The sequence below is a fragment of the Manis pentadactyla genome, chromosome 14 (assembly GCF_030020395.1).
Source record: "Manis pentadactyla isolate mManPen7 chromosome 14, mManPen7.hap1, whole genome shotgun sequence".
Classification (NCBI taxonomy): Eukaryota; Metazoa; Chordata; class Mammalia; order Pholidota; family Manidae; genus Manis; species Manis pentadactyla.
In genome coordinates, this window is record NC_080032.1 from 22,802,266 (window position 1) to 22,827,742 (window position 25,477).

General features: G+C 43.2%; 2 protein-coding genes across 9 annotated transcripts in view; one reads left to right on the forward strand and one right to left on the reverse strand.

Annotated features, from left to right (window-relative positions):
• The window catches only part of IFT81 (intraflagellar transport 81), a 192,928-nt gene that overhangs the window by 115,247 nt on the left and 52,204 nt on the right, over positions 1–25,477 (reverse strand). For 3 of the 7 annotated variants that reach the window (XM_036929255.2, XM_057491865.1, XM_057491866.1), the window contains one exon: positions 245–362. The exons of the other annotated variants lie outside the window; for them this stretch is intronic. In XM_036929255.2, the coding sequence (XP_036785150.2) occupies positions 245–286 (42 nt within the window). In that variant the 5' untranslated portion in view covers positions 287–362. Of the gene's footprint in view, positions 1–244; positions 363–25,477 lie in introns of those variants that run through there. 7 annotated transcript variants of the gene reach the window in all.
• The window catches only part of P2RX7 (purinergic receptor P2X 7), a 30,080-nt gene continuing 22,249 nt past the window's right edge, over positions 17,647–25,477 (forward strand). The window contains exons 1-3 of one of the 2 annotated variants that reach the window (XM_036929286.2): positions 17,647–19,181; positions 23,837–24,005; positions 25,128–25,196. In XM_036929286.2, coding sequence (XP_036785181.2) covers positions 19,057–19,181; positions 23,837–24,005; positions 25,128–25,196 — 363 coding nt within the window. In that variant the 5' untranslated portion in view covers positions 17,647–19,056. The remainder of the gene's footprint in view (positions 19,182–23,836; positions 24,006–25,127; positions 25,197–25,477) is intronic. The other variant, XM_036929288.2, reaches the window with a different exon arrangement.

The following is a 25,477-nucleotide window of genomic DNA, read 5'->3' on the forward strand; positions in this document are numbered from 1 at the left end:
GCAAAACTCCTCTTTGCAAATAAAAAGGAAAAGACTGGGCTTATTTCCCAAGAGTCTCCAATATCTCTCCAAAGTACATAAATTAGTGGTTAATGAGTAAATACTCCTCCATTTCTCATTCATTCATTCAACAAATATAGAGGACCAGTTATGCCCCAGGCTCTGAGCCAGGGGCTGGGAAGACAGTGTTGGTAATACTACTACTACTACTACTACTACTAATAATAATAATAATAATAGTTACCATTTGTTGATTTGCACTCATCTGATAAATATTGAAATTCATAATAATTTACTCAGCATCTTCATGTTCTAGTCATTGGTGATAAAGAACATGGATCGAGAATCACCTGGCCCCTGACCTGTGGAGGTGGGTGGGGGAAAACAGAAATGACAGATATTGAACAACTGATCCCCCTTGATCCTCACAACAGAATTTTGAATTAGCTACCATCGCTGTCTCCATTTAACACAGGGATTTCAGCCTTAGCACTACAAACATTTTGGGCTGGATGGTTCTTTTTGGGGTGTGTGTGTGTGTGCAGGGATGGGGACTGCTCTGTTCACTGCAGGATACTTTGCAACATCCCTGGTCTCTACCCACTAGGTATCAGTAGCAATAATTTCCCTCCCTCCAGTTCCTCCAGTTATGACAACCGAAAAATATCTCCAGACATTGCCAAATGTCCCCTGGGGGACAAAATCACTCCTGGTGAAGAATCATTGATTCAATACATGAGGAAGTAGAGCCTATAGGCGGGTTAAGAAGCTTCCTATAAGTCATACCACTAACAAGTGGGGCTCACACCTTGGTCATTCTGATTCTAAGGCCCATGGGTATAACCATTACAGTGTGAAACTGTTTCCTTGACAACAGATGACTGTGGGTTTGGGTGGTTGTAGACTTCATTAGCTCACTCCACAAAATGGAAGTCATCTGTGTTAGTTATGATCATCTAAGAAGCACATGCCAAGACTGGCTTAGACCTGGAAAAGAGTTACTGGTTTATTTATTTATGCCCCTGAAGAACAAAGGGGAAGGGAGAACAGGCAGGGGCCTCTTCAGACTGTGATGCTAGTCCAACACATGCAAAAGGAGAGGTGAAGGAAGAGCTTCAGACAGCAGGGCAGTTCCAAGAAAGTTTCACGCAGGCTGATGTGGAGTTCCAAAGCCAAAGGCAGCTGTAAGAAGAACTCCAGGTTGGCAGCAGTGGGGCTGCACTAGCACTCCTACTATGCCCAGTCATTGGCTGGGAGCAGCCTGGGGAAGTAGGGCCTTCGTGTGAACTTGCTGGTGGACTCAGAGGAATGGGACTTAGGGCTGTGAGTGAACCATGCTCTTCACAGCAGACACTCTTGGAGGAATTCTGAGCCATGCACTCTGTGACTGCCATATCATCAGAGAAGTGCTGCCCAGTAGTTACATTCACCTTGAAGCCAGGGGATTTAAAAGGCACCAGAGATTAAGTGGGTAATAGAGGCAGGCTGGCATCCTTTAAGCAAAAGGGTTCTTTCTCCTTAATATGTCTTCATCTTAGTGATCTTCAAAGTTGGCTCCAACTTGGGTACCACCAGGGAGGAAGTAAGGAGTGCAGTTTTGAGGGGCTACTTTGTAGCTTGTGGATGTGGGCATTCTCTGAGCCTCAGTTTCCCCATCTGCATAATGGAATTAACCTGCCTTACCTCATAGAGTTGATGTGCGGATTGAACAAATGTTTATAGAATTGATTTTCAGGAGAAAATGGAGATACCCCTGCATGAATTTTCTGCCCATCCTTGGTTTCATATGGACATCTCCCTGTTAGCTGCCTTCTCATCCTTGCAACTAAGATTCATCATGGTATTTATACAAGGGAGAATAAACTAGCATTCCTGGGGCTGTGACAGACAAGTTGTGTTGAGTTCACGTGCTAAAAAAAAAAAAAAGAATGAACCAACATCTGAAAATTTAGATATTTCAAGATGAGGCCAATCAAAACCACTGAGACTCAATTCCATTTGTTGGGAGTGTCTGGATTTCTGGCTTCCCTTGAATATTTAGGAAATTTGGATATAGAGTGTGGCAGACTGAAGCTGAGAGGAGGCTGCCTGCTTCAGATGGGACATACACTGTCCAGTTTTCCACAATTCCCACCATTCCCTATCATCTGTGATCCTGAAGCCAGTGTCAATAGCTGATTATCATCACATTTGTGCTGCCACTTTTCTTGGATTAATATTCCTTTGTCACATGTATTTATCAAAGGGAAAATGGTAGCCTATGATCCTTCTTGCACCTGCTGCCACTTCACTCAGATCACCACCTAACACCTGCAACATCCAAGTTTACCTTTAAGCTTGCTATCCTTTTAAGCCCTTTTAGAATAATCTTCCTAAAACTATCCCTGTGATTTCATGAAAATCTTTTACATTTTTCTTTCTCTTCAGTTCACAAAACCTAGTCATTCATTTCCTTCAATAATATAGAAGCACATATTATTTTCTCCATTTTAGAGAGGAGTTGAGTCCTGGAGAAGTGGTTTTTTTGCCCAAGGACACAGCTGGTGGCAAAGCAAAGTCCTTCTGACTCTAAGTCTCACACTTTTTCCATACTCTAGAATGCAGAGTGTGTTAAAACTTCTAGTTTCAAAAGACAGAAGGTTAACTAAAACTGGCTTAAGCAAGAAAGGCAATTTATTAGCTCATGTAGCTGGGCAACCCAAAGGAGCCATGAACTTTAGGCTCAACTGGACCTAGGCGCTCAAACGCTGTTCTTAGGACTCTGTCAATCCTTCTCAACCCTGGGTCCTAATCTTTATTTTGTTGAAGTTATTCTCAGGCAAACTCTCCATTCATTATGGCAAGACAGCTACCAGCTCTAAGCTTCATCTTATTAGCCTCGATTGCAATGGAAAGAGTTTCTCCTTCCAGATAGTCCCAACAAATGGAATTGAGGCTCATTGGTCCTGATTGGTGTGATCTAGTCATGTGTCCACCTATGAGCCAATCACTGGCCAGAGGGATGTGGTGTTCTGATTGTCAACTACAACCACATGACCATCTCTAAACCAGAGGATGGGGTTTGCTATGTCCAAACAGAAGCTGAAGGTGGGGTGGAAGGTGGTTAAGGAGTGATTCCCCAAAGGAAAATTGGACGCTGTTATCAGAAGGGAGGATGAATGCTGGACAGGCCAAAAAAAACAGACTTCCATTATATCTAAAATCTTCCCTACCACTGATTCCTCCCTGATTCCTCCCCTCTAGCCTTCCAACAGGTGCCAGTCTTCTCCCTTAACCCCACCTGCCTTGCCTTTGCTCCTAGGACATTCCCTTCCTCTCACTGGGTATTCCTTATACCCTCTTTCCTTGTTCAAATTTATTTCAAGACCCAGGGCAAGCCTCCCCTGTCCAATGATGTGATGCAGGACTACAATGAAATTGTTCTTCGGGGAACTCCTAGAACAGTAAGAATCTAAACCACACACACCAGCACTCAGCTCCATAGCTGTTGAATGAATGAATGTGGAGGTAATTTGTATAAATTACAATAATTAGAAAACAGGGCCAAGATTAGAAGGAAATAAACAAAAATGTTAGTGGTAGCTGTCTCGATGGGTTATGAGTGATTCTGGGTTTTCCTTATTCCTTTCAGTATTTTCTACAATTAAAAGACAGCAAATGATAATAATAAAAAGGATATAATGCAAGTCTGGTTTAAACACCTAGAATATAAGCAAGATGAGGGCAAGGACCAAGTGTTGATTCTGTTATACCCCCAAACCTCCCAGCAGTGGGGCACACACAGTGTAGGAGCTCGTTAGAGCTCACACTGGGAGCTAAAAAATAAGTTACCTGGGCTTATAATGGAGACTGCTGATTCCCCTCCCAAAAACCAGTCTCCCTTTTCTCCTTCAGACTCTCTAAAACCCAGTTTTGTGTGGAGTCCTCCAGCCTCTTCCTCACCACTATGTGCTTCATTGAACAGACCCCAGCCCCAACCCCTGACCTACAGGGTGGATCCTGATCAGTGTAGCCTGGGGTTTCTCAATATCAGCACTGTTGACTTTTCGGGCAGGAATCCTGATGTTGTTGAGTTGATTCATGAGCCACCTTGGAATTTACTGTTAAATTAAGTAAAGTTTTCCTTAATGTTTAAATATTTAATCTAATTTGAGTTGTGTCATTCTGTTATAGCATCTTAATCAACCCAGGGGTCTGTCTGTTGCACATACATACAAATAAAATGTCTATCAAAAACGACTCTCTGGATGGTTGGGGGTTGCTATCAGAATCTGGATTTGGGGACAGGTGTAGCATTTGGCAGTCTGTTTCAAGTACCACTATTGATCTAAAGCTATTCCAGTACCACATGGAATTAAAATAATCCATGAAGGTGCTGAGACAGAGTGAGGGGCTTAATTCCTTTTGCAAAACAAGGAGCAGTATTTGGACTAGAACCCACTCTGTCCTATCATATGAGAACTGCGGCAAAACACCAAGTTCTGGAGTTTTTAATCTAATATTTTTGGAAGTCTACCAGACAGCCTCTAAAACGCAGTTGATTAAGAAAAAGTTCCAGAAGCCTCAGTAAGCTAGGGAGGAGAATCTTCCGATATTGAGGAACAGAAAATACTTCATGAACCATAAATTAAGTAACGGGTTATTGGTACTAAGCAGACCAGACATACTGCAATGAGTTCTTAGCACTGGAATGGTCTAAATGTACGATGTGGTGTGACCAAAATCGTTAGTCAATTGTTTATATGTGGCCTTGTTAAACTTTTTATGTTTCTGCGGCTCTGCTTCCTCATCCGTATATGGTGGCAAGACTTCATTTTGACTGTGCACGGAGGATAAAACAAGGCTCTTTGAAAAAGTGGAACATACTACTAGTATTATTTCACCACAATTTCCTTGTTGGGGCCAGACAATAGCAACAGAGCAAACCAAACTAGACTTGGGGGCGCAAATTCCATAGCGAATGTTGGTGCATCGCTGCCCTCTGCTGGTCAGTAGTGAGACCACAGATGTTTACATAGGGGAGAGCGTCCTCCGAGAGGGACCCTGGGGGTAATCTAAGGGCAGAGAGGGAAGGGGATTTGCCGGACCGCATGGAACTAGCCTTGGACAGAGCAACTGGGGTTCCTGAATCTCAGCTCTTTCCTGAGAGAGAAAAATGAGAACTACAAACACACATTTCGGTTTCACTCTTGCTAGTTGGTCAGGAGCTTCCCTAGTTTGATAGGGATTTTTCTCTCTTCTTATTCCCTCCCCACCCAAATTGCCTGGACTTCTCACCCTTTCCTTCACACCAAGATAGCCACTGTTGGCCCTAAGGCTAAGAGTCCTGATGGACGCTGGGTGCTTTACAAAAATGATCTTGGGTTTTTATAATTGTTTTGTAAGGCAGACTAGGAAACTAAAGCTTAGAAAGGTTAAGACATGTGCCCAAAGTGCAACAGCCTTTACCAGCACAGCAGCTGAGAGCTGAAATTTCACCTAAGACTCCAAAGCCCATTTTATACCTACCACCCACAAAAAAAATCAAAACACACACAAAAAAACATAAAGCAACTTGTGTTGAAGACATGATTAAAGGCCCTTTTGTGTTTTTTGAATGCCCCAAATGGTATTCGCTGGGCAGACCATGACAAAGCAGTGACGGAGGGAAATTTTTTGAGCAGTTACCGCATACCAGTGCCATTCATATACATTAACTGTTAGTTCTCCTATTGACACATATATGATCTTGAATCCTGTCCACAATATTAAGGCACAAATGAGGCAACTGAGTCAAAGAGGTTAAGAAACTTGCTGGTCATGTGATGAAAGCTGGTATTCAGTCTCTAATCCCCCTGCTTAGGGTTAGTATATAAATAAACTATGCTCTTAAAAACAGAGAGGAAAGCCTACAGTGTCTGTGGTCAGGCTGGCCCACAAACCTCTGAGCCATGAAATCCCTCAGACTCTCCTGTAAACCACTACCTTCCTGGAGGCCTCTGGATTTCAAGTCCTAATCTGGGTTCAAACCCCACATTTCTGAGCACTAATTAAGTGTCAGGCCCTGGCTGGGTATATTATTTCATTTAATTCTTGTGAGACCACTGTGAGGTAGATAATGATTATTGCCCCCATTTCACAGATGAAGTAATAGACACTTTGAGAAGTTGAGTATCTGCACAAGTTTGTGGGTGAGCCCAGGTGTTGACAATTTGCTAACATTCTATATGATATTGTCTTGATGGTCTTATTCTTCCCCATTTGCAGACAGGGAAACAGTTATAGACAAATGAAAATGACCTCCTTTGCACTTGCGGTTCCCTCTTCTTGTGATGCTATTTTCAGACATGTTGGTGGCTCACTCCCTCACCCTCTGAAGATTTTCACTTAAAAGCCATCTTCCCAGGGAGACCTATTCTTACCACGTATGTAGAAGTTCAACCTCCACTCTCACATTTCGATAAAAAATAGACAAGCAACCCAATTAAAAAGTGGGCAAAGGACTTAGAAATTTCTCCAAGAAGGTATACATACAATGGTCAGTGAGCACATGAAAAAATGCTCACTACCTAATAATTGGCATTTGTGAAATGCAAATCAAAACCACGTGAGGACAGCTATTATTTACAAAATGGAAAACAGAGAGACAGAAGACTTGTGCTTAAGTCTAGAAAATTGAGTGAAATAATGAAGTAACAAAGATGCTTACCAAAAGGAAAAGGGGTCTCTTATTAACCTCCCAAGAGTCTTGGAAGAGTGGAGAGAAAAAATGCAGTAAGTTGAGCAGCAAGAAGGCTTTATTTAAGGCAAAGTACACACTTAAAGAAAGGAGAGTGTGGGCAACCTCACAGAGGAGGTTCTCTCAAAGGCTTAGGATTTGTGTCTTTTAAGGATTTCAAGAATGGAGCAAAGGGCCAGGGGGGCATAGGCTTGACCTGTGGTCTCACGATGTCTGTCTCCAGTGAGAGACAGCATGTCACCATAGTCAGTCCTCTAGATATTCTGCAAGATAAACTTAACACAAGGGATTTATTGATCCTGTTCTTCACCAAGACAGTGGTTACCCTCAAGCAGTGGGAACACACCATTTAGAATTGCTTGCACTGCATTAAGATAGGGTCAGTTGCCAGCCAACTACCTTAAAGTATGTTAGGAATCTTACCTCGTAACTCCCTGGTTTTAAAAATGGAATCTTAGTCTTAAGATGGAGTCCCTCCTGTTCTTACTATTTATATATTGACACTTTTCATCACAGCAGGAAAAATTATTCATGATGCTTATCCCATGTCCCTGTTCTAGCTCAAAGACAGAAAGAAAATTGGTGGTTACCATAGGCTAGTAATTCCATAGAGACAGAAAGCAGATTGAGCGTTGCCAAGGGCTGGAGGAGGAGGGAATGTGGAGTGACTGCTAATAGGCATGGGGCTTCCTTTTGGGGTGAGGGAAGTGTTCTGGAACTAGAACATTAGGCGCTGGTAGCACAACATTGTGAATGAACTAAAGGCCACTGAATTTTTCACTTTAAAATGGTTAATTTTATGTTGTGTGAATTTCACCTCAATTTAACCCCTGAGTTCAACCCCAAACACATTTTATCTTTCTTCTCTGCTTGACTTTTGTCCATAGGGCACATGGCCCTCCCACTTACTATATGTTTGGCTTATCTATTGTAAACCCTGTTTCTTTAGAATACAAGCTCCAGGAGGGCAGTGATGTTGGTCTCTTTCATTAACGCACATATCCCCAAAGAGGGCCCGGCACTCAGTGGATGTTTGCTGAGCAAATGAATTAGAGAGTGCGGTGATGAAGCAGAGCCTGCCCCCGCCCCCGCCCCCCACCTTCTCAGTTCTAAGGGGCTCTTGATCCTCAAGCATATTCACAATGACCTCGTTCAGGACTCATTTTTCCTATCCTTTCCTGAAGTGCTGAAGCCATAGGCTCTCACTCAGTTCTGCCCTTTAACACCTTCCCTGTGGAGAGTCTGACAGAAGAGGGGAAGGAGAGGAGACAACAAATGACAATGTGGAGAAACGCTCTCTGCTCCTCCATTCTGGGGTTTCCCACAGCAATTGATCAGAACCCCAAACCCCATCCTGTGCTCCAGCCAGGAGGACCTATGCCCAGGTGCTGCACAGGTGGCTCTTGGCCATTTATGGGACCAAATCAGTAACCACTTAATGAACAGCCACTCTGACACAGGCAGTCAGCCAAATTACACATGAAAGATACAATCATTCATTGTTATTTGATCACTGATCACTTGATGAATGATCATTGATTAACCATTTGTTCATTCATTCATGTGGTTATCAAACATTCATTGAGCACCTACTATGTACCTCGCACTGTGGCCCTTAGTTTCACATTTACAGTTGAATTTACAACTTAGATGCCAACATTGTATAGATTGGGGTTTCTCAGCTTGACACTATTGACATTTTGGATGGGGGTTGGGAGCTTGATCTGTGTATCATAGGATGTTTGGCCATTAAGGATCCCTGGCCATTAGATGCCAGTCATACTCCCTCAATCATGACAACTTAAAATGTCTCCAGACTTCATCAAATGTCCCCAGGGGTACAATCACCCCTGTTGTGAACCACTGATCTAGACAAGTATTTTCCCCAAACCCAGATAGAACCACAATTATCAGAGAAGGAAAAAAAATTGTTTTAATTATTTTTGTTGTTTGATCTTTCTTCTCTGTTTCTCTCTGTTTCTGTGTGTCTTTCTCTGTGTCTCAGTCTCTCTCTTTCTGTCTATCTGTCTATCTATCTATCTATTCTTTCTCTTGGTCCAATCAGGTATGGTTAGGTTGATATTTCAGGCTGAGCTGCAAGGAAATGTTAGGTGTGGAAAAAAACAAACAACAAACAAATCTGTTCATCTGGGCATAGAGTAACCACTTACTTGTCTTCCAAGAGCTTATTGCTACTGTTATTAATAACATATCATTAATAATTAATAGCTGCAGTTTGATGAATATTATTATGTACAGGGCATAGTGCTTCTAATGAGTAATGTCACTTAAGGCCCTCAGAGATAGTCAGTCAGAGACTTTTCATCAGGTATGGCAACCCTAGGGATATTTGGGATTTAAGAGCTGTGCTTTGGAGAAAGGAGTATAATTATTTAACTTTCATTTAATCAGAGAAACTAAGTGGTAGGTGGAGTTGTAAAGGAAGGCGAGGCACAGGGCAGGCAGATGCTAAGTGGGAGACTGTACCAGGCATAAGGGAAATGGGTGTGGGTGTGGAAAAAAGCAAGAGAGAAAGCCAAGGGAAATTAGGTTTGACTGGATAAAAGGATAGTGAGTTTTGATAAGAGCAATGAAATGGGCAGCAAGAAGTATAGAGATCTTCAAATAATGGACTCCACCCCCATCCCCTCTCTTTCAGCAGTTAAACAGAATTAGGTGCTCTCCCTACTCCTTCCTGGGGCTTCCAGAAACCCTGAGCTCAGCCTCCTGGCCTGGCCTGCTCTTCTTGTTTGCTATTCTCGCTCTATGCCATGTCACCTCTCCATGCTTCTCGCCTCAGCCTGGCAACCTGATCCCAGTTCCTACCCATTCCATTGGCTTCTCCTTTGTCATGGAGCTCTTGAGCTGTATTGAGAGAGCCCTGATGAATGCCATGTCACTGGCTCAACAAAATAGGCTGAAGCAAATCAACAAATTTTTAAAAATTGAAATATAGTTGATATACAGTATTATGTTGGTTTCAGGTACACAACATAGTGACCTGACAATTATATACATTACTAAATGTTCACCACAGTAAGTATAGCAAGTCAACATCTTTGACATGAAGATGCTGTCAGCTTGATGGGGCCAAGAGAACAAGGCTGTATTTTAGTAAAGTTTGTTTGATTGTGAGGAATAAATATTCAGTCACATCATGTGACTGTGACACAATAAGAAACAGATACTTGGTCTCTGCCCCCAGTTCCTGACACAGATCTCCTAAAACCCTTGTAATTGCCTGAGTGATAGGGGTGCTAGAAGTGTCTTTTGTTCTAATATGTGTTCTTTGACCCTGGTTCCTGACACAGAGCTCCTAAAATCCCTTGGAATCTCCTGGGTGATAGGAGCATCATTTGTTCTAGTGAGGCGACTCTTGGTGAGCTCCTGGATAGCTTCAGGATGGGGGATGTTCACCAGAAAGACCAAGTCTTGAGTAGAAGCTTGGAACTTTCAGCCCCACCCCCATCCTCTGGGGAGAAGAGGGTCTAGAAATTAGGTTAGTCATGCCTACATAATGAAGCCTCCATAAAAATCCCTAAACTACCTAGTTTGGAGAGCTGCCAGGTTGGAAACACATCCACCTCAATTTCATGGAGACAGAAGCTCCTGTGCTCAGAACCCTTCCACCCAGATGTCCCTCTTCATCTGGCTGTTTGTCTGTATCATTTATTATATCCTTTAAAATAAGCCAATAAGTGAGTTTCCCTGAGTTCTGTGAGCCATTATAGCAAATTATCAAACCTAAGGAAGAAGTTGTAGGAACTCTCAATTTGTGCCAAGTCAGTCACCTGGGGACCGCTGCTTGTGATCAGTGTCTGAAGAGGGGAGCAGTCTTGTGGGACTGAGCGTTTAGCTTGTGGGGTCTGCTCTAACTCTGGGCAGTTAATGTCAGAATTGGATTGTAGGACACCCAGTCGGCACCCAGAGAGCTGGAGAACTGGTTGGTGTAGCAAACCCACACATTTGGTGTCAGAAGTGGTGTGACTATAGAGACAGAGATTTTTCTTTTTAGTCACACACAGAGACTTATTATGCACATGCTCTGAATACAATTTGGGAGATGGGATTTCATGGGAAAAAAAAATAAACAAGAGAAATAGTAATTGGATCAGGCTTCTTAGAGTCAAGAACCAGGGAGGAATTCTGTATTCAGGATTATCCAGGGACCTGAGAAGCTGGTGTGCCTTCTTGCCACAGCCCCACTCTCAGCTCCTCCCTGTCTCCCTGTTTCTCTTTTCTGTTTCATGCCCTACATTTCCATCCATTCAACATAAACCCTATTCTCTTTCCCCCTCTATTATCTGTAGCAGAATGTCCTGTTGGAATTAAACTAATGGTTTTTATCTCTGCTTTAATGAGATACGGTGACTCACTAACAAAAGGAAGATAGGTCCCCTTCCAAGGGTTATGTATTCAGTTTGGGGGCTAAAAAGGAGAAGCTGTCAAACACATATGGATATATACTGGTAGGTAAAACAAACAAAAACAAACTTGGTCCCTCAAAACATTAAACAATTTCACTGAAGCCTTCCCCCGAGAATGCTGACCTTTCTACTCTCCTGGTGTCCTCCATGCTCCCCAACTGTATTTCCAGATCAATGGTCCTCCACCTTAAATAAATTCCTAGTTTCATGGCACCTAGCTGTGCCACCTTCTATGCCTTCTCCATGCTATGTCTACTAATTAGTCAATCAATCATTCAACTCTTATTCTTAGAAGACGTTGTCATCTGGCTCATCCTTCCTCCCTACCCCAGCTCCTGCCATCACACTATGACTTTAATGACTATGAGAGTGATCCAAGACCCAGCCAACCTCATGGCCCCTTGCCTCCTATCACCCCTCATCCCAGGGATCTTCACCTCCACTCTACTTGAGCCACCATATCCCTTGACCATGTCCTGGACCTCAATTTTTCCTGGAACTAATCTTCCTCTAAACTCTTACATTCCTCTGACCACAGGTTGTGTATCCTTGTTCTTTCAGTTGTTACAGGCTTAGTAGTTCTTTGAACTCCAGGATTCCTTGACCCTTTTACTCTCTCCCTCTCAGGACCCTCCTTCCTCTATTTCCTTCCCTATCCAGAGAAGTTTCCCTGGTCCTCATTTTAGCCACTTTCTTTCCAGTGCCTGAATAGTAGACATTGTGGATGACTCCCCAACATCAATTCCATCCGTTGATTCCTGTGGGAGGAACAGGAATGTAACTCACTTCTAGCACTAGAGGATAGGGTGAGGTGGGGACAGGAAGGCTCTGGGGAAGATTTTCCCATGAAAGAGACAAAATAACTGATGATCTTTCTTTCTGAGGATGAACCCAACGAGGGTGGCATTGCAGAGACAGAAAAAACATCCTTGATGTTTTCAAGTCATGAAATCAACCCCCTTCAAAGTTTGTCTTCCCTCTGGATATCCTATAAATGAGATAATGTCTTTCATATTTAAGCCAATTTGAGTCAGGCATTCTGTTATTTTCAGACAAAAGCTTCCTAAGTAACATAATTCTCAACTCACAACAAAAGTTCAGTCTTGGATCAACACAAATTTCCTTCTATTCTGTTTTCATATCTGTCCTGCTAAAACTGATGGGGAAAACAACAGGTCCCTAGTCCTCTAGAAACCTCAGATACTACCCTACCACCTGCCATTAAAAGGAGAATACCAGTTTTTCCCACCCACCCCCAGCCTCTGTGTTTAGGATTTCAGAAGACCCCAGTTATCTGACTTGGCCAGCTGTCTTGACTAGGAAATAGATTTGAGAAGTTCCCAAGGAGAGCATGTGTACTGGGCTTGGAAGGAGTGTTGTAGAGGGGAGAGCCTGGGATTAAAAGAAATCCAACATCCATAGGGAGGATAGAGCAATTATTATACCAAGAATAAATTGAATGAACCTTGTCATTCCCAGTTAAGGGCCAAAGAGAAGCTTCCTGCCCTGTGTTGTGGGCCTGGCAAAGGATACAAGCCCCAGGGAAGGGTGACTTAGGGGGCCGGAGGGGCAGAGATGGAACTTTACATACACTTTCAAGAACAAATGTAAAAGACCACAATAAGCACAGCAGATACGAATGCTTACAAATCCTAAAACTGTGTGAACCACTTGGCAAGACCTGGTGGGTCTCTGGGTGTGGAGGTAGGAGGTGGATCCTGTAGGTGGGAAGGTCCCAGGCCCTTATCATAATCTCAGTCATGTAGACTGTTGCATAACAAACCCATAGTCTTTAATTCTCAACACCAGCCTAGGATTCCTGTTTTTCCTCTTGGCTCTCTTTTTTTGTTCACCATAGCAACTGTTTTGAATCTTCCTCACTCTCATCAGACCTCCTACCCCTCTGCCTTCTCTTTCTCTGTCATCAGGCCAATCTGCCTCCTATTTCATACATAGAATGCTGCCCTCTGGCTGGGCCTACCCTCACCTTCCTCACTTACCTGTAACCTCTGTCTCACAGATTTAGTCAGCAGTGCTGTCCAGCTGACCCTTCTACAATGGTGGAAATGTTCTGTATCTTCACTGTCCAATATAGCATTAGCCAATGTGGCTATTGAGAACTTGAAATATGGCAAACGCAACTGAAGAACTGAATTTTAAATTTCATTTAATTTTATTAATTTAAACTTAAATAGCCACATGAGGCTAGTGGCCACTGCATTAGACAGCACTGGTTTAGTGTAACTCAAAAATATTTTTGATACCATGGCACTGGAATTTCTCGTAACTCTGTGACATCCATCCCAAAGCAGTAAATTCTTGACCAGCTTAGAACCCTGAAATAGGTGATGAGAAAGAAGGAAGAGAGGGTTAGACAGGCACATTCATGAGAAATTGCCATGGAGAAACACAGAGGAAAAAAACCATCATTTTAATGTGCTTTTTCAGTAGCTCCAGTTCCCGAGAAAGAAACCACAGTGAATCCTGGCTGAAACACTGCACTCCTGAGGGAGAGTAAAAGGCTCCTATCACCGTATCATCACTGCAAATCCATGCTAGTAGTGACACCAACACGGAGTTTTAAGTGTGAGGAAGAACCAAACACAAGCCAGGTGAGAGGAAGGCATTGTTATTTCAAAGGACACCCAGTCAGCTTTGCATATTCTACCATAATGCCAAGTATCCGCAACACAAATAGAACCAGTGACTTGAATGTCCCTCTTGTGTAGCTGATTTTGTTCACTTTTGATGATTCTATTACATTTCAAACAGTTACACATCTTTCTAAATAAGAAAAGTTAGAATATCCCCCTCCCTCTACCAACCTCCTCTAAGTGGCTAGCCAATTGCTCTGAGATCATATTTTAAGTAATTTCTTCCTTCCCTAATTTTAAGTGCTTTAAATATAGGCTAAGTTCCCACTTACCTTTGGGTTCAGTATTAGACACTGTCTTGTTCCATTAATTTACCTGTTTCTTCTCTGGTGCCCTTTAAGTATATAGCTTTATAATCGCTCTTAATACCTCCTGTGGCCACTGGCTTATTCGCAACCTGCTCTTCGGTTAGCATCTGGGTACACACTCCCTCCTGGTTTTCTTTGCCTTCCCTGATGCCTCTGCTTAGACTCCATGTTGGATCCTTCAGGGATCTGCTCTCAGCCCCACTGTGTCACTAAACCCTCTCCTGGGGCAGACCCCCTGCCTCCACTCTTACCCCTTCTGTCCACTTTTCACTGTGCAGACAGAGTGATTTTTACTAAAGTACAAGTAAGATCATGCCACAACTCTGCTTATAAATCCACCTATTGCTCTCAAGATAAATTCCTGACTCTGTAACAACAGCACAGGAGGCCGCAATAGATAGAGTTTCCCTAAAGCAGACCCTGAGATAAGGATCCCAGCAAAAGTGGTTTATTTAGGAGATGAGGCCAGGAAGGGCGGTGGGGAGGTGGGACAGGGAAGGAAGGCAGCCAATAGAGGAAGCACTCTAGGTTCCTCTGCCTTAGGTTCAGTCCCACTAAGGACCGGGGAGACTGCCTAGACTGAATCAGAGTTGTCTCTCCTCAGAGAGTGGAGCTGGGGTGTTTAACCAGAGTCCCCCAGCCCAGGAGCCCCCATTCTCTGAGAGCCACACCTCCCTTTCTCCCTCCTTTCCTTCCTCCCATCTCTCCTTTCTCTCTCTCCTCACAAAGAGGGTGTGGAGTGGGGGTAGGGGGATGCCCACACCCGTAGCTGCTTGAACTAGAGATGAACAGCTGAATCGATCAGATTCACTCCCCTGGGATTCTGAATTGGGCAGTCATCTGCTCCTTCACTTGAACCCTAGACCCTAACCATGACTGCCTTGTTCGGCCATAGAGAAGCAGAGATGGTGGGGGTAGGCAGTGTTTAGAGAGAGACACACAGTGGGTGCACAGAGAGAGGCACACAGCTTCAGACACATCGAAAGCAAGCTCAGCATAGGACATTTTAGTTTCTGATTCTCTTCATAAGTTTTCCTGGGGTTGAGCCACATTCCCTGAACTTGAGTTCTGTGAGACAACAGTGCTTCCTATCTGCTGCAGAGAGATGTTAACCTGTATTTTCTGTGTTTCCTTTTGATTTTCTGACCTGTAACTAGAAACACCCACACCCAACCTTGACTAAGAAAAATTCCCCCAAGCTCCCCAATCACCATTCATGATCTGGCTTCCTACCTCACAAAGAAACAGAAACCACTATTATTGACATTCCACTTGGACTATTTTTTAATGGTTCCAACATTTCCATCTTAACAACCCTCCCCCATCCCCACCCCCATCTTCCTTCGACTCTATTTCACCTTGAAAACCCACCCTTACCTCTCTCCCCTCATAGCCAACCTTACAGGAAAAGTAGTTCACATCTGGTGTCTCCACTCTCCCCCTCTCTTAGTCCTTACTTGCACAATTATTTTGTGGGAAGGTGTTCCATTCTGAAGATGTGATTTGAAGTGTTTATGGGATATTTAATTCTGAAGGTTCATAGACTGTACAGGTGTAGAATTCAGAAGGCAGGTTTGGTCTGGAGATATAGATTTTAAAAATCAATCAGGAATTTTTTTTAAGAATTATCTGCACAGGAAGGTGATAAATAAGTGTCTTGACAAGCACTGACTAATCCCCCAGTTTCCTCCCCAGAGGCCATCTTGTGTATCCATCCAGACATGGCCAACTTCATGAACATAGGACCTGTGCAGGTACGTAGAGACACATCCTGAGGAGGGACCTAAGCTCGATTTAATGCTCTGCTGTCACCATCTTGCAATTCCTAATTAGGAATGAAGGACCCCAAATTTTCATTATTCAGAAATTATGTAGTAGGTCCTATTTCAGTTGTATTTCATGTATAGAACACATAATAAACACATATACCCCTGTTCCCACCCCGTTTTCTTCCAGCATTTTGGTGATTCTTAAAAGAACATTATGAAACAGGATGAAATTTCCCAGGGAGAAGGTACAAAAATCATTACTGCTGTTCACCAAATATTTCGGCTTTTTCTGTTTCTGTGTACACGGGGGATATATGCTGGGGTTGCATTTCCTGGCTCCCTACTGGTTAGATGGGGCCAAGTAACCAGTTTTGATCAATGAATTAGGAGCAGGAGGGAGTGCATCACTTCCAGGTCAGAGCACTTAAATAGTGCTGTAAGCTCTGCCAGATTTCTCATTCAGGAGTTCAAGATAGTGCTGTTCCATTAGTCTTGGTCTCAGAGTGACTATGATAGGCAGACCCTCCTGTGTAGGCCATGATGTACATTCAGTTGAGAAATAAGTTGACATTGTTTTTAAGCCATGAGATTTGGGGAGTTATTTGTTATTGCAGTGTAACCTGTCCTATCCTGCCTGATAGAAATATTAAAAAATGCTGGGACAGAACTTGCTGGAACTGACATTTAAGGGGAAGAGAGAGCCATAGAAAGATAAGACAAAGACTTATGAGATAAAAATGAGAAACCAGGAGAAGACAGGACCTAAGGGAGTCATGAAAATCAAAGGAAGAAAGTGCTCTAAGAGGAAGAGAGTAGTTGATGGTATTGGATGCATCCAAGAGGTCAAGTAAAATAAGGAATACAGCATATCCATTAAATCTGGCAAATGGGAATTCATTGGTAAGCTTACTGAGTGCAGTATCCCTGGAGTGACAATGGTTGGGAAATAAAGAACAGAGGGCTGAGGAAGCAGAGAGGGAAGAGCCTAAGGGATCATTTTATAAGTTCATAAAAGCCTGAGAGAAAGTATATGTCTTTGGGTGGTGGTAAGGCCAATACTGAAGTGAGTTGCTTATTCTGAATGTTTCCTATAAATGAAATTATACAACAGGTGGTCTTTTGTGTTTAGCTTCTTTCACTTGGCATCATGTTTTCATGGTTCAGCTATGATGTAGCATGTAATAGTACTTCATTTCTTTTTGTAGCTGAATCATATTCCATTATTTGGGTGGACAACATTACGTTTATCCATTCATCTGTTGATGGGCATTCAGGTTATTGGCCTGTCTACTGCTATATCTGCCAGTGGCTGGTGCTCTTAGGAATGAATGAATGAATGAATAGTATAAACAATGCTGCCCAAGGTCACAAAGGTGCTAAGATGTGACACCAAGATTGGAAGCCAGGCAGATAGTCCCTCATTGCCTATGCTTTAACTATCTGATTTTAATGCCCTAACAGGAGTTCTTTTTTCACAGATGCAGATTTCTGTATCTTCAGAGTCCTGGAAGGAAATGAGGGCATATTCCCGTGGGGTGACTAGTGGTTGTACCATATACAAAGGTGTCAGCCATGTTAAGTGAAAGCAAAAGTGATGGTGGGCTACCTGGGTCTGGCAACAGTGCGAAGCCCTTACCACCCCTAGGCCCAAAGGGGAAAGGAGGGCATGGTGCCCAGAAGCCCTGCTATGTGAAACTCGGAGGAGCAGAGCCCAGAAGATTCACATTCAACCTCACCATTGTCTTGCACTCCAGTCTCTGTAATTGGGAGCCAGAAGGCAAGGGAGCCCTTGGTGCAGCTCACACAGGTTAAAAAGTAAAATTTAGCTCAGTCTGAAAAAGCAAAACTCAGCCTAGCCACTTAGTTGCTGGAAGAGCAGAAATGGGTTAAGTCAGCTGTAAAAGGAACAAGAAACAATATTTCTTAGTAGCTATAGTGATCATAAATTCCCCTCCCCCGACTTAATCTTTTTTGAGTAACTGCTGCTTTCTTACTGAGAAATGTCATTCTCTAAAATCATAGACCATTAGAAACTTTGCTATTTGGAATTGTATTAGTAAGAACAAAATACTCCACTTTTGCTGGAGGGTTTAAGTCACCTTGCTACAGATTACCAGCCTTGATTTGCACCCCAGGGGCAGAGGTTCGTGTAAAGGGTTTCTGGACACAGCATTCAACATTTTTCTTAGCTTTTATTGCTTCCAAGCAAACAGGGCCCTGGGTCCACTTTGCAATCCAGATCTGAAGTTGACTATTTTATGCAAACCTGCTTTTTGCTTTGGGCTTATCAAAACCAGCTTTCCTTTAAATTTCATCTAAACTCCACCATCCCTCAGAATCCTATGGTAATTCTGTCCCTTTCTTTGATGATGCCCCTGAACTTCAGGCACATGTTCTCCCTCATTGAATGGGTTAATACACCTACTTTTGTTGGACAGCAAGTTTGTTTCTAGTGGCCTTAGGCTGACTGGCCTAGGTTACAGGTGGACCTCCCAGGGAACAGATCTGGGAGGAGAGTGGATCTAGAGGGTCACACGGGAAGTATCCAGCCTAGAAATAAAGTCATCCTCCATACCCCCAGCCTGCAAGAAATCTGATTCCCTCCACCACCTACAGACCAGAATGTTGTAAGGAAGTGGGGCAAGGAGGAAAGGGAGAGACTTTCATTTACCGTGATCATATACATTTGGGCATGAATAAAGGTTGTAGAAACGAATCTATCAGTCTCTGTGTGTAGCTTGAGGCAATGGAAAGATCTAGGAGCTTTATACTAAGGTACACTGGAAGCACTAGATCTTCTGACATTTGAAGGGCTGCCCCTTTCCCCCAGCTGAAATTAGTAAAAGAAAAAAATGAAAGGAAAAAGGGGATAAGGCAGAATTCTAAAAATGCCCTTCTTTTGAACACCATCTTTGTGCAGGCATCTGGAGGAGGTCTGCTGGGCTGGGGTCATCTGCCAGCCAAGCCTGTAAGACTTTGCTTCTCTTGTTTATTCCCAGCCACATCTGGGGCAGCTGCCAGGGTCCGCCCCCACTCTGCCGTCATTGGAGGAACTCAAACTTAAAGGCTCCCGCTAAGGATCAGAAAGTTTCATTTTTCCTCTTCCTGGTGGGCCTGCTGTGGCTCTTCTGCGAGGCTTGAGCCCTGGTCCAGCCCTGAGCAGACAGTGAGCCTCTCACCATGTCAGCCTGCTGCAGCTGGAAAGATGTTTTCCAGTATAAGACAAACAGAGTCACCCAGATCTACAGCATGAGTTATGGCACCATTAAGTGGATCTTCCACGTGTTGGTCTTTTCCTACATCAGGTAAGTGGGGTGTGGGGATGATCCTACATCTCTGCAGTGGTTGACAGCACAGTAAGCCCCCAGCTGCAGCTTTTGGTGCATATCCTGAGTTCCGGGTGGCTTTAAAATCTGAGACTTGCATCTCACATCAAGCTGGGGGGCAGGGGTGGGGGTGAGGATGGTGGAGGAAGCAGTGCCAGTTTGCTGTAGAAAAGCCGTAAGGGGCTAGTGTCACACGTTGGGTTCTACCCGAGGCCTGCCCGGGCAAGTTGGGCAGGGCATGCCTGAGAAGGTGGGAAATGCAGGGCAACACCCCAGATTCCCTGGAGTGATAATGCTGGCATCTGAGTCATCACCAACTTAGCAGGAGGAATAGAATCAGACTTGAAAATGTAACTTCAGATCCTCTCCAGTGTCAGGAAGGCTGCCCCCCACCCTGCTCTTTTCTCTCTTTTTAACAGCTTATTGAGAGTCCAAGCTCTTACTAAAGTGATATAGAAAATGGAGGAGACAGAAATACGAGTGGAGGGAGAGAGACCATGTAGGAGGCTACTGGGTTATCCAGGTGAGATCTGATGGTGACCTGGATTGAGGAAGTGACAGTGGTAGAGGAGAGAAGTAGATGGATTTGAGTAACATCAAGAAGATAAAGCAACAGGATTTGATAATTGAATGGATGAGGGGAAATGAGGGGAAAGGAGGATTTAAGGAGTGCACCATGTCTCTGGCTTGGGCAACTGATGGGTGGTGGAAGAACTCATTGAGATAGGAAATGTTGGGGGGAAAGCCCACTTGGGGTAGAAGATGAATTCAGAACTGAAGGTACTAAGTTTAACATGTCTATGGGACATACAAATACAGATGCTTAGTGGGTAGTTGGATATATGAATCTGGAGCTGAAGATACAGATTTTATATCACCAGCATATAGATGGTAACTAAAACCATGGAAGTAGCTGCAACTGACCAGCAAGAGAAGATGTAGATCAGAAGGCAAAAGGACTTAGAACAGACCTTCTGAGGAATACTCGCCTTTCAGATGGCGAGCACATAAGTCTTCGAAGGATTCTCAGAATGGAGGGCCATAGAGATCCAAACAAAGTCAGGAGAATAAGGATTCTGGGAAGCTAAGGGAAGAAGAAGAAGAATGTGATACACGGTCATTGGTGTCAAATGCTGCTGTGAGTTCCAGGAAGATCAAATCTATATTGTGTCTATTGGATTTTGTTATTTACTTGGCAAGAGAAGTGGTGGGGGCAGCAGCCAGACTGGAGTGGGCGGAGGAGTGAATGGATGCGGAAATGGATGCGGTGACTCACTCTTTCAAGGGAGCTGGCTAGAAAGAAAAAGAGAGGCATCAAGCGGTGACAGAAGAAGAATGTGGGGTAGAGGGAGAGTTGATTTTTAAGATGGGAAATGATGTTGAGATACAGATGGAGAAGAGACTGGCAAGAGAGATGATGAGATAAATGAAAATTATCATCATCATCATCATCGCCAATTAGAAACTACAAGGAAAGCTCGCTCTGTTCTGGCACTGCTCTAATTGTTACTTTTCTTCCTTATATTGAGCCAAAATCTATCTGCCTGTAATTTCCCCCTTTGATTAAAGTTCTACCCTGTGGTCCTTCTTCTACTTGACACTCATCAAATGGCTTCACTGTACTACTTTATTTCTTCTCTTCTTCAAAACAATCTCTTCGGCCATGTGCACCCTCCCACAGTGCCAGGACCCTTTCCAACCTCAGCCAAGCCCACACAGCCACACCCCTTGTTCATCATCGCCCTCTTAAAAGGTGGTGCATGCACTCTTACTTTGTAGGTGGAACCACAGTTCAACCTTTTGTGGTTAATAAACTAATTCAGTAAATGTTATGTGGTTTGGCAAAATGAACAAATATAAAATGCATGCATCCTTTGGCCTAGAAATTTATCTTAAGGGGTGAAATTTATCTTAGGTGTGAAAAGATTCTTGTACAAGTACACATCTGGTGACATGGAGATGCAATGAAGCATAGTGCTTGAGAGAACAGACTGAGCCTCAGTGGTGAAAGACTGAACACTCCCCCCCCCCCAGAAGATAAGGAAAAAGACAAAGATGCCTATTTTCACTGCTACTATTCAATATTGTACTGGAAGTTCTAGCCAGAGCAATCAGGCAAGAAAAAGAAATAAAAGGCATCCAAGTTGGAAAGGAAGAAGTAACACTATATTCAGATGATATCCTATATAGAGAGAATCCCAAAGAATTCACAAAAAAACTGTTTAAGTTAATAAACCAGTTCAGTGAAGTTTCCCTTAAGGTATAAATGCAACACAAAAAAATCCGTTGTGTTTCTATACACCAGTAATGAGCAATACAAAAAGGAAATGAAGAAAACAATTGCATTTATAATAGTATCCAAAAGAGCATGAGCCAGTATTACTACTTATTATGTGTCTTAGTCTGTTGGGCCACTATAACAAAATGCTACAGACTGAGTGGCTTATAAACAACAGGAATTTATATATGCTTATATCTGTAAAAATATTTTTCTCTTTTTATTTAGTTGAAATTTATGTAACATAAAATTAACCATTTTAAAGTGAACAAGTCAGTGGCATCTAGAGACTTCACAATGTTGTGCAACCATCACCACTATTTAGTTCCAAAACATTTCATCATCTCAAAAGGAAACCCCACACTCAGTATGCACTTCCTTCCCAATTCCCCCTTCCTCAATCCCTGGTAACCATCAATCTACTTTCTACCTCTATGGATTTACCTATTCTGGATATTTCATATAAATGGAATCATATAATTTGCAATCTTTTACGTCTGGCTTCTTTCTCATAGCATACTGTTTTCAAAGTTCATCTACAGTGTAGTATGTATCAGGATTTCATTCCTTTTTATGGCTGAGTAATATTCTACCATATGGATAGATTTTGTTTATCCATTCATCTACTGATGAACATTTGGGTTGTTTCCACCTTTTGGCTATTGTGAATAGTGCTGCTATGAACATGTATGGACAGGTATTTGAGTATATAATGTTATTCTGGATTTCTCTAAATTTTATATTATGCATGGCATGCTTTATTTGCTCAACATTATGTTATTTCCACATTGATAATAGGAACTTTCTCCATTCATTTTCCCTGTCGTAGAGTATTCCAATGTATGAATCCAATAATTTATTTACCCATTCAATGTATGAAGACATTTAGGTTATCTCCCATTTTCCCTTTTAGAAATAATGGTGCTATAAACCTTCTGATATTTAACTCCTTGGGCATATGTATGAACGTTTCTCTACGGAATATACATAAGAGTGGAATTGCTGGGTCATAGGGAATGCACTTCTTCAAATGTACTTCATGTTGCCAAATGTGAGTTGTCTTTTTGTGAGTCTCCTAGGGGTTATCAACTCTGGCTGTGCATTAGAATCACCACACAGGGAATTAAAAAAAAAACCAGATAGATAGATAGATAGATCTGGATAACTCCCCAGACTTACTGAATCAGAGTTTCCAGGGATGGGACTGGAGAAGTGCAATTTTTAAAGCTCCGTGGGTGATTTATTTCAGAGCCAAGGTTGAGAACAGCTGGGACCAAGTGTTGGCCTACTCTGTATTGTTTTCCCAAGGTCAGCTCTTGCAGAGAGCCACTGGCTTAGACTTCCTAATATTACTTAGATAATAGAGACTGGGCAGAGGGAAGAAGCCAAATAAATACATGGTAAATGAATAAACAAAGTATTTAAGATAAACTCTTAATAATTAAGGGCAATGGGGAACAGGGAAAACAGATGAATGGGGAATAGAATCTACCATGTTTAGTTATTAATTCCACTCTCTCCCCTCTCTTCCCACACCATAATAATTTAGATTCATATCCTTAAGAAGGTATTAACAGCTAATAAACTGACCAAAAGGCAGGAAACCAGAGGCACAGCCCCATCATGCATGAATGGTATAGCATATGTTTAATCACATGGCTCTGGGCTATCAGGCAAACCAGTTGAGAACCTCAGTTCAGTCACTGACTATCTGTGTAAACTTGGGCAAGTTCCTTCACCTCTCTGGGCCCATTCTCTTGTCTACAAAAGGGTGATGATTACACTATCTCCTATTGCAGTTGAGAGGACTAAAGAAGATGAGGCATGGAAAGCCCCTGGCACATACTAAGTGCTTGATAAAGGGTAGCTGCTATTACCAATATTATTCATGAACCAGATGAGTGTTTCTGGAAAACAGATGGCTGACCTGCTGGACATACTGTTGAATAGATGATGTGCCCCTGAGCCCAGCAGAAATCTGGTGGACCAACCTGGGGCTGGACTTTGGTATTTGAGAAAGTACCCTGTAAATTAGGGTCTGTACAAGGCAGTGATGGAGACTGGCACTGGGGGCAATCGGATCCATGTTACGAGCCCTCGCTCTGTGACAGAAATGTTACTGAGGAGTTTGCATATATATCCCATTTCATCCTTGCAATGTCCCCACGAGGCAGGCATGACTGCTCTTCCCATTTTACACATAAGGAAAATGAGCCACAGAGAAAGCAAGTTGCTTGCCCAAAGTCACCCAGCAAAACTAGGATTTGAATGGAGGCAACCTTTGGAATGACATCCAAGGCCTGTACTGTGCCTCTCTCAAGAAAACCACTGATGCTTTTTCTGTGTCTTCCATTAGCTTTGCTTTGGTGTTTGACAAGCTGTATCAACAGAAAGAGCCTGTTATCAGTTCGGTGCACACCAAGGTGAAAGGGATAGCAGAGGTGAAGGAGGAGATTATGGAGAATGGAGTGAAGAAGGTGGTGCCAAGCATCTTCGATTCCGCAGATTACACCTTCCCTTTGCAGGTGTGCATTTGTCAGCATCTTCCCAGAACCTGTCCCTGGTCACCTGGGCCTCACCCCCCTACCCTGGGATCTAGAGCCTCACTCCAGAAAAATATTTGGCCCTATTTTAAAAGCTCTGTGAAAATCCCAGCTGAGAAAACCTAAAAATTGCAAAATTGGGTCAGATCTAGCAGCTCAAAGGAGATGATTCTTTGCTTTATCAAATCCTACAGGGTTTCTCAAAATAGCAAGTGTGTCCTGGTGCTTTTAAAACTTGATTTGATTCACTCACACTTGATTTATACACAGCTTTTTAGAAGTAGGGCCATCATGTCAGTAAGGTCTGCCTAAATTCAGATGGGCAAAGAACGGTCTGCCTAGGGAGGACCAGCCCTTCTGTAGTGTTTGGGTGACATTTTATTAACAAATATGTGTCCAGGAAAGTATTCCTGGGCATGTTTTTGCTCAAAGAAAGGATACAGATGATAAAAGTAGGGCATGAGTCGCAGAAAGGGGGCACAGAACTGTCTGAATTTGCCATAAAAGAAAATGAAAGTAGAATTGTCCAAAAGGAGAAGTCAAAGTGAGATTGAGAACACCCAAGGACAGATGGGGGCGGAAGGGACTGAAGGGCACATGTGCAGCCCCTGGAAGCTGGAAGCTTTGCAAAACAGTAAGGCCCAAGCTGCTATCTCTTTGTTTCTAAGAGTGGGTCATTTAAAATCTCCAGCTATTTCCCAGGTGGTGGGGTGCCCTCTTGCCCTTTAATTAAAACCCTGGGTAATCTGAACAGCGTTCTGACAAAAGCAATACTCCCACACCCACCTCCCCAGATCTGTTGAGTTTCAATTTAAGGGATTTTAGCGTGTCCAAAAAACGAGGCTGCCGCTTTTGAGGCTGGAATGGAAAATGAGCACTCGATCAGTGTGAACGTTCCTTTGCTCTCCCTCGGCTCAGCAGGGCCACTCTTCCAGCTTTCAAGTTAAGCCATTGGCATAGTCCTAGTGGCCCCCAACCTTGATTGCTACACTGACGTTTAGAAGAGTGGGAAGGTTCACCCCCAGGCTCTTACCCAGCGGGGTCATGATAAGTAGTTCTGTTCTCAGAGGCCTTGCGTTTGCCTTCTCTTCTCTTTCTCTGCAGGGGAACTCCTTCTTTGTGATGACCAACTTTCTTAAGACAGAAGGCCAAGAGCGGGGTTTGTGTCCCGAGGTAAGGAAGGGAACCTGGAGTGGTTGGACCGGTGATATCAGCTCCTGGGGGAGGCAAGTTAGAGGAGATAAAGAGCGGAGGCTGTTTTCGCCCCTGCTCAGATTCTGCTTCCCCTAAGACTGGCCATTAACCCAGTTCCCCGGTAAATGGGAGGTGGAATATGTATAAACCAAGTCATCCCATTCCTCTTTTCCTTATCCTGTCTGCAGCCCTGAGGCCTGCCTGACCCTGACCTTAGGCTAGGAGGGATTGCTGGCTGGTGTCCCTTATTTCCACACTTC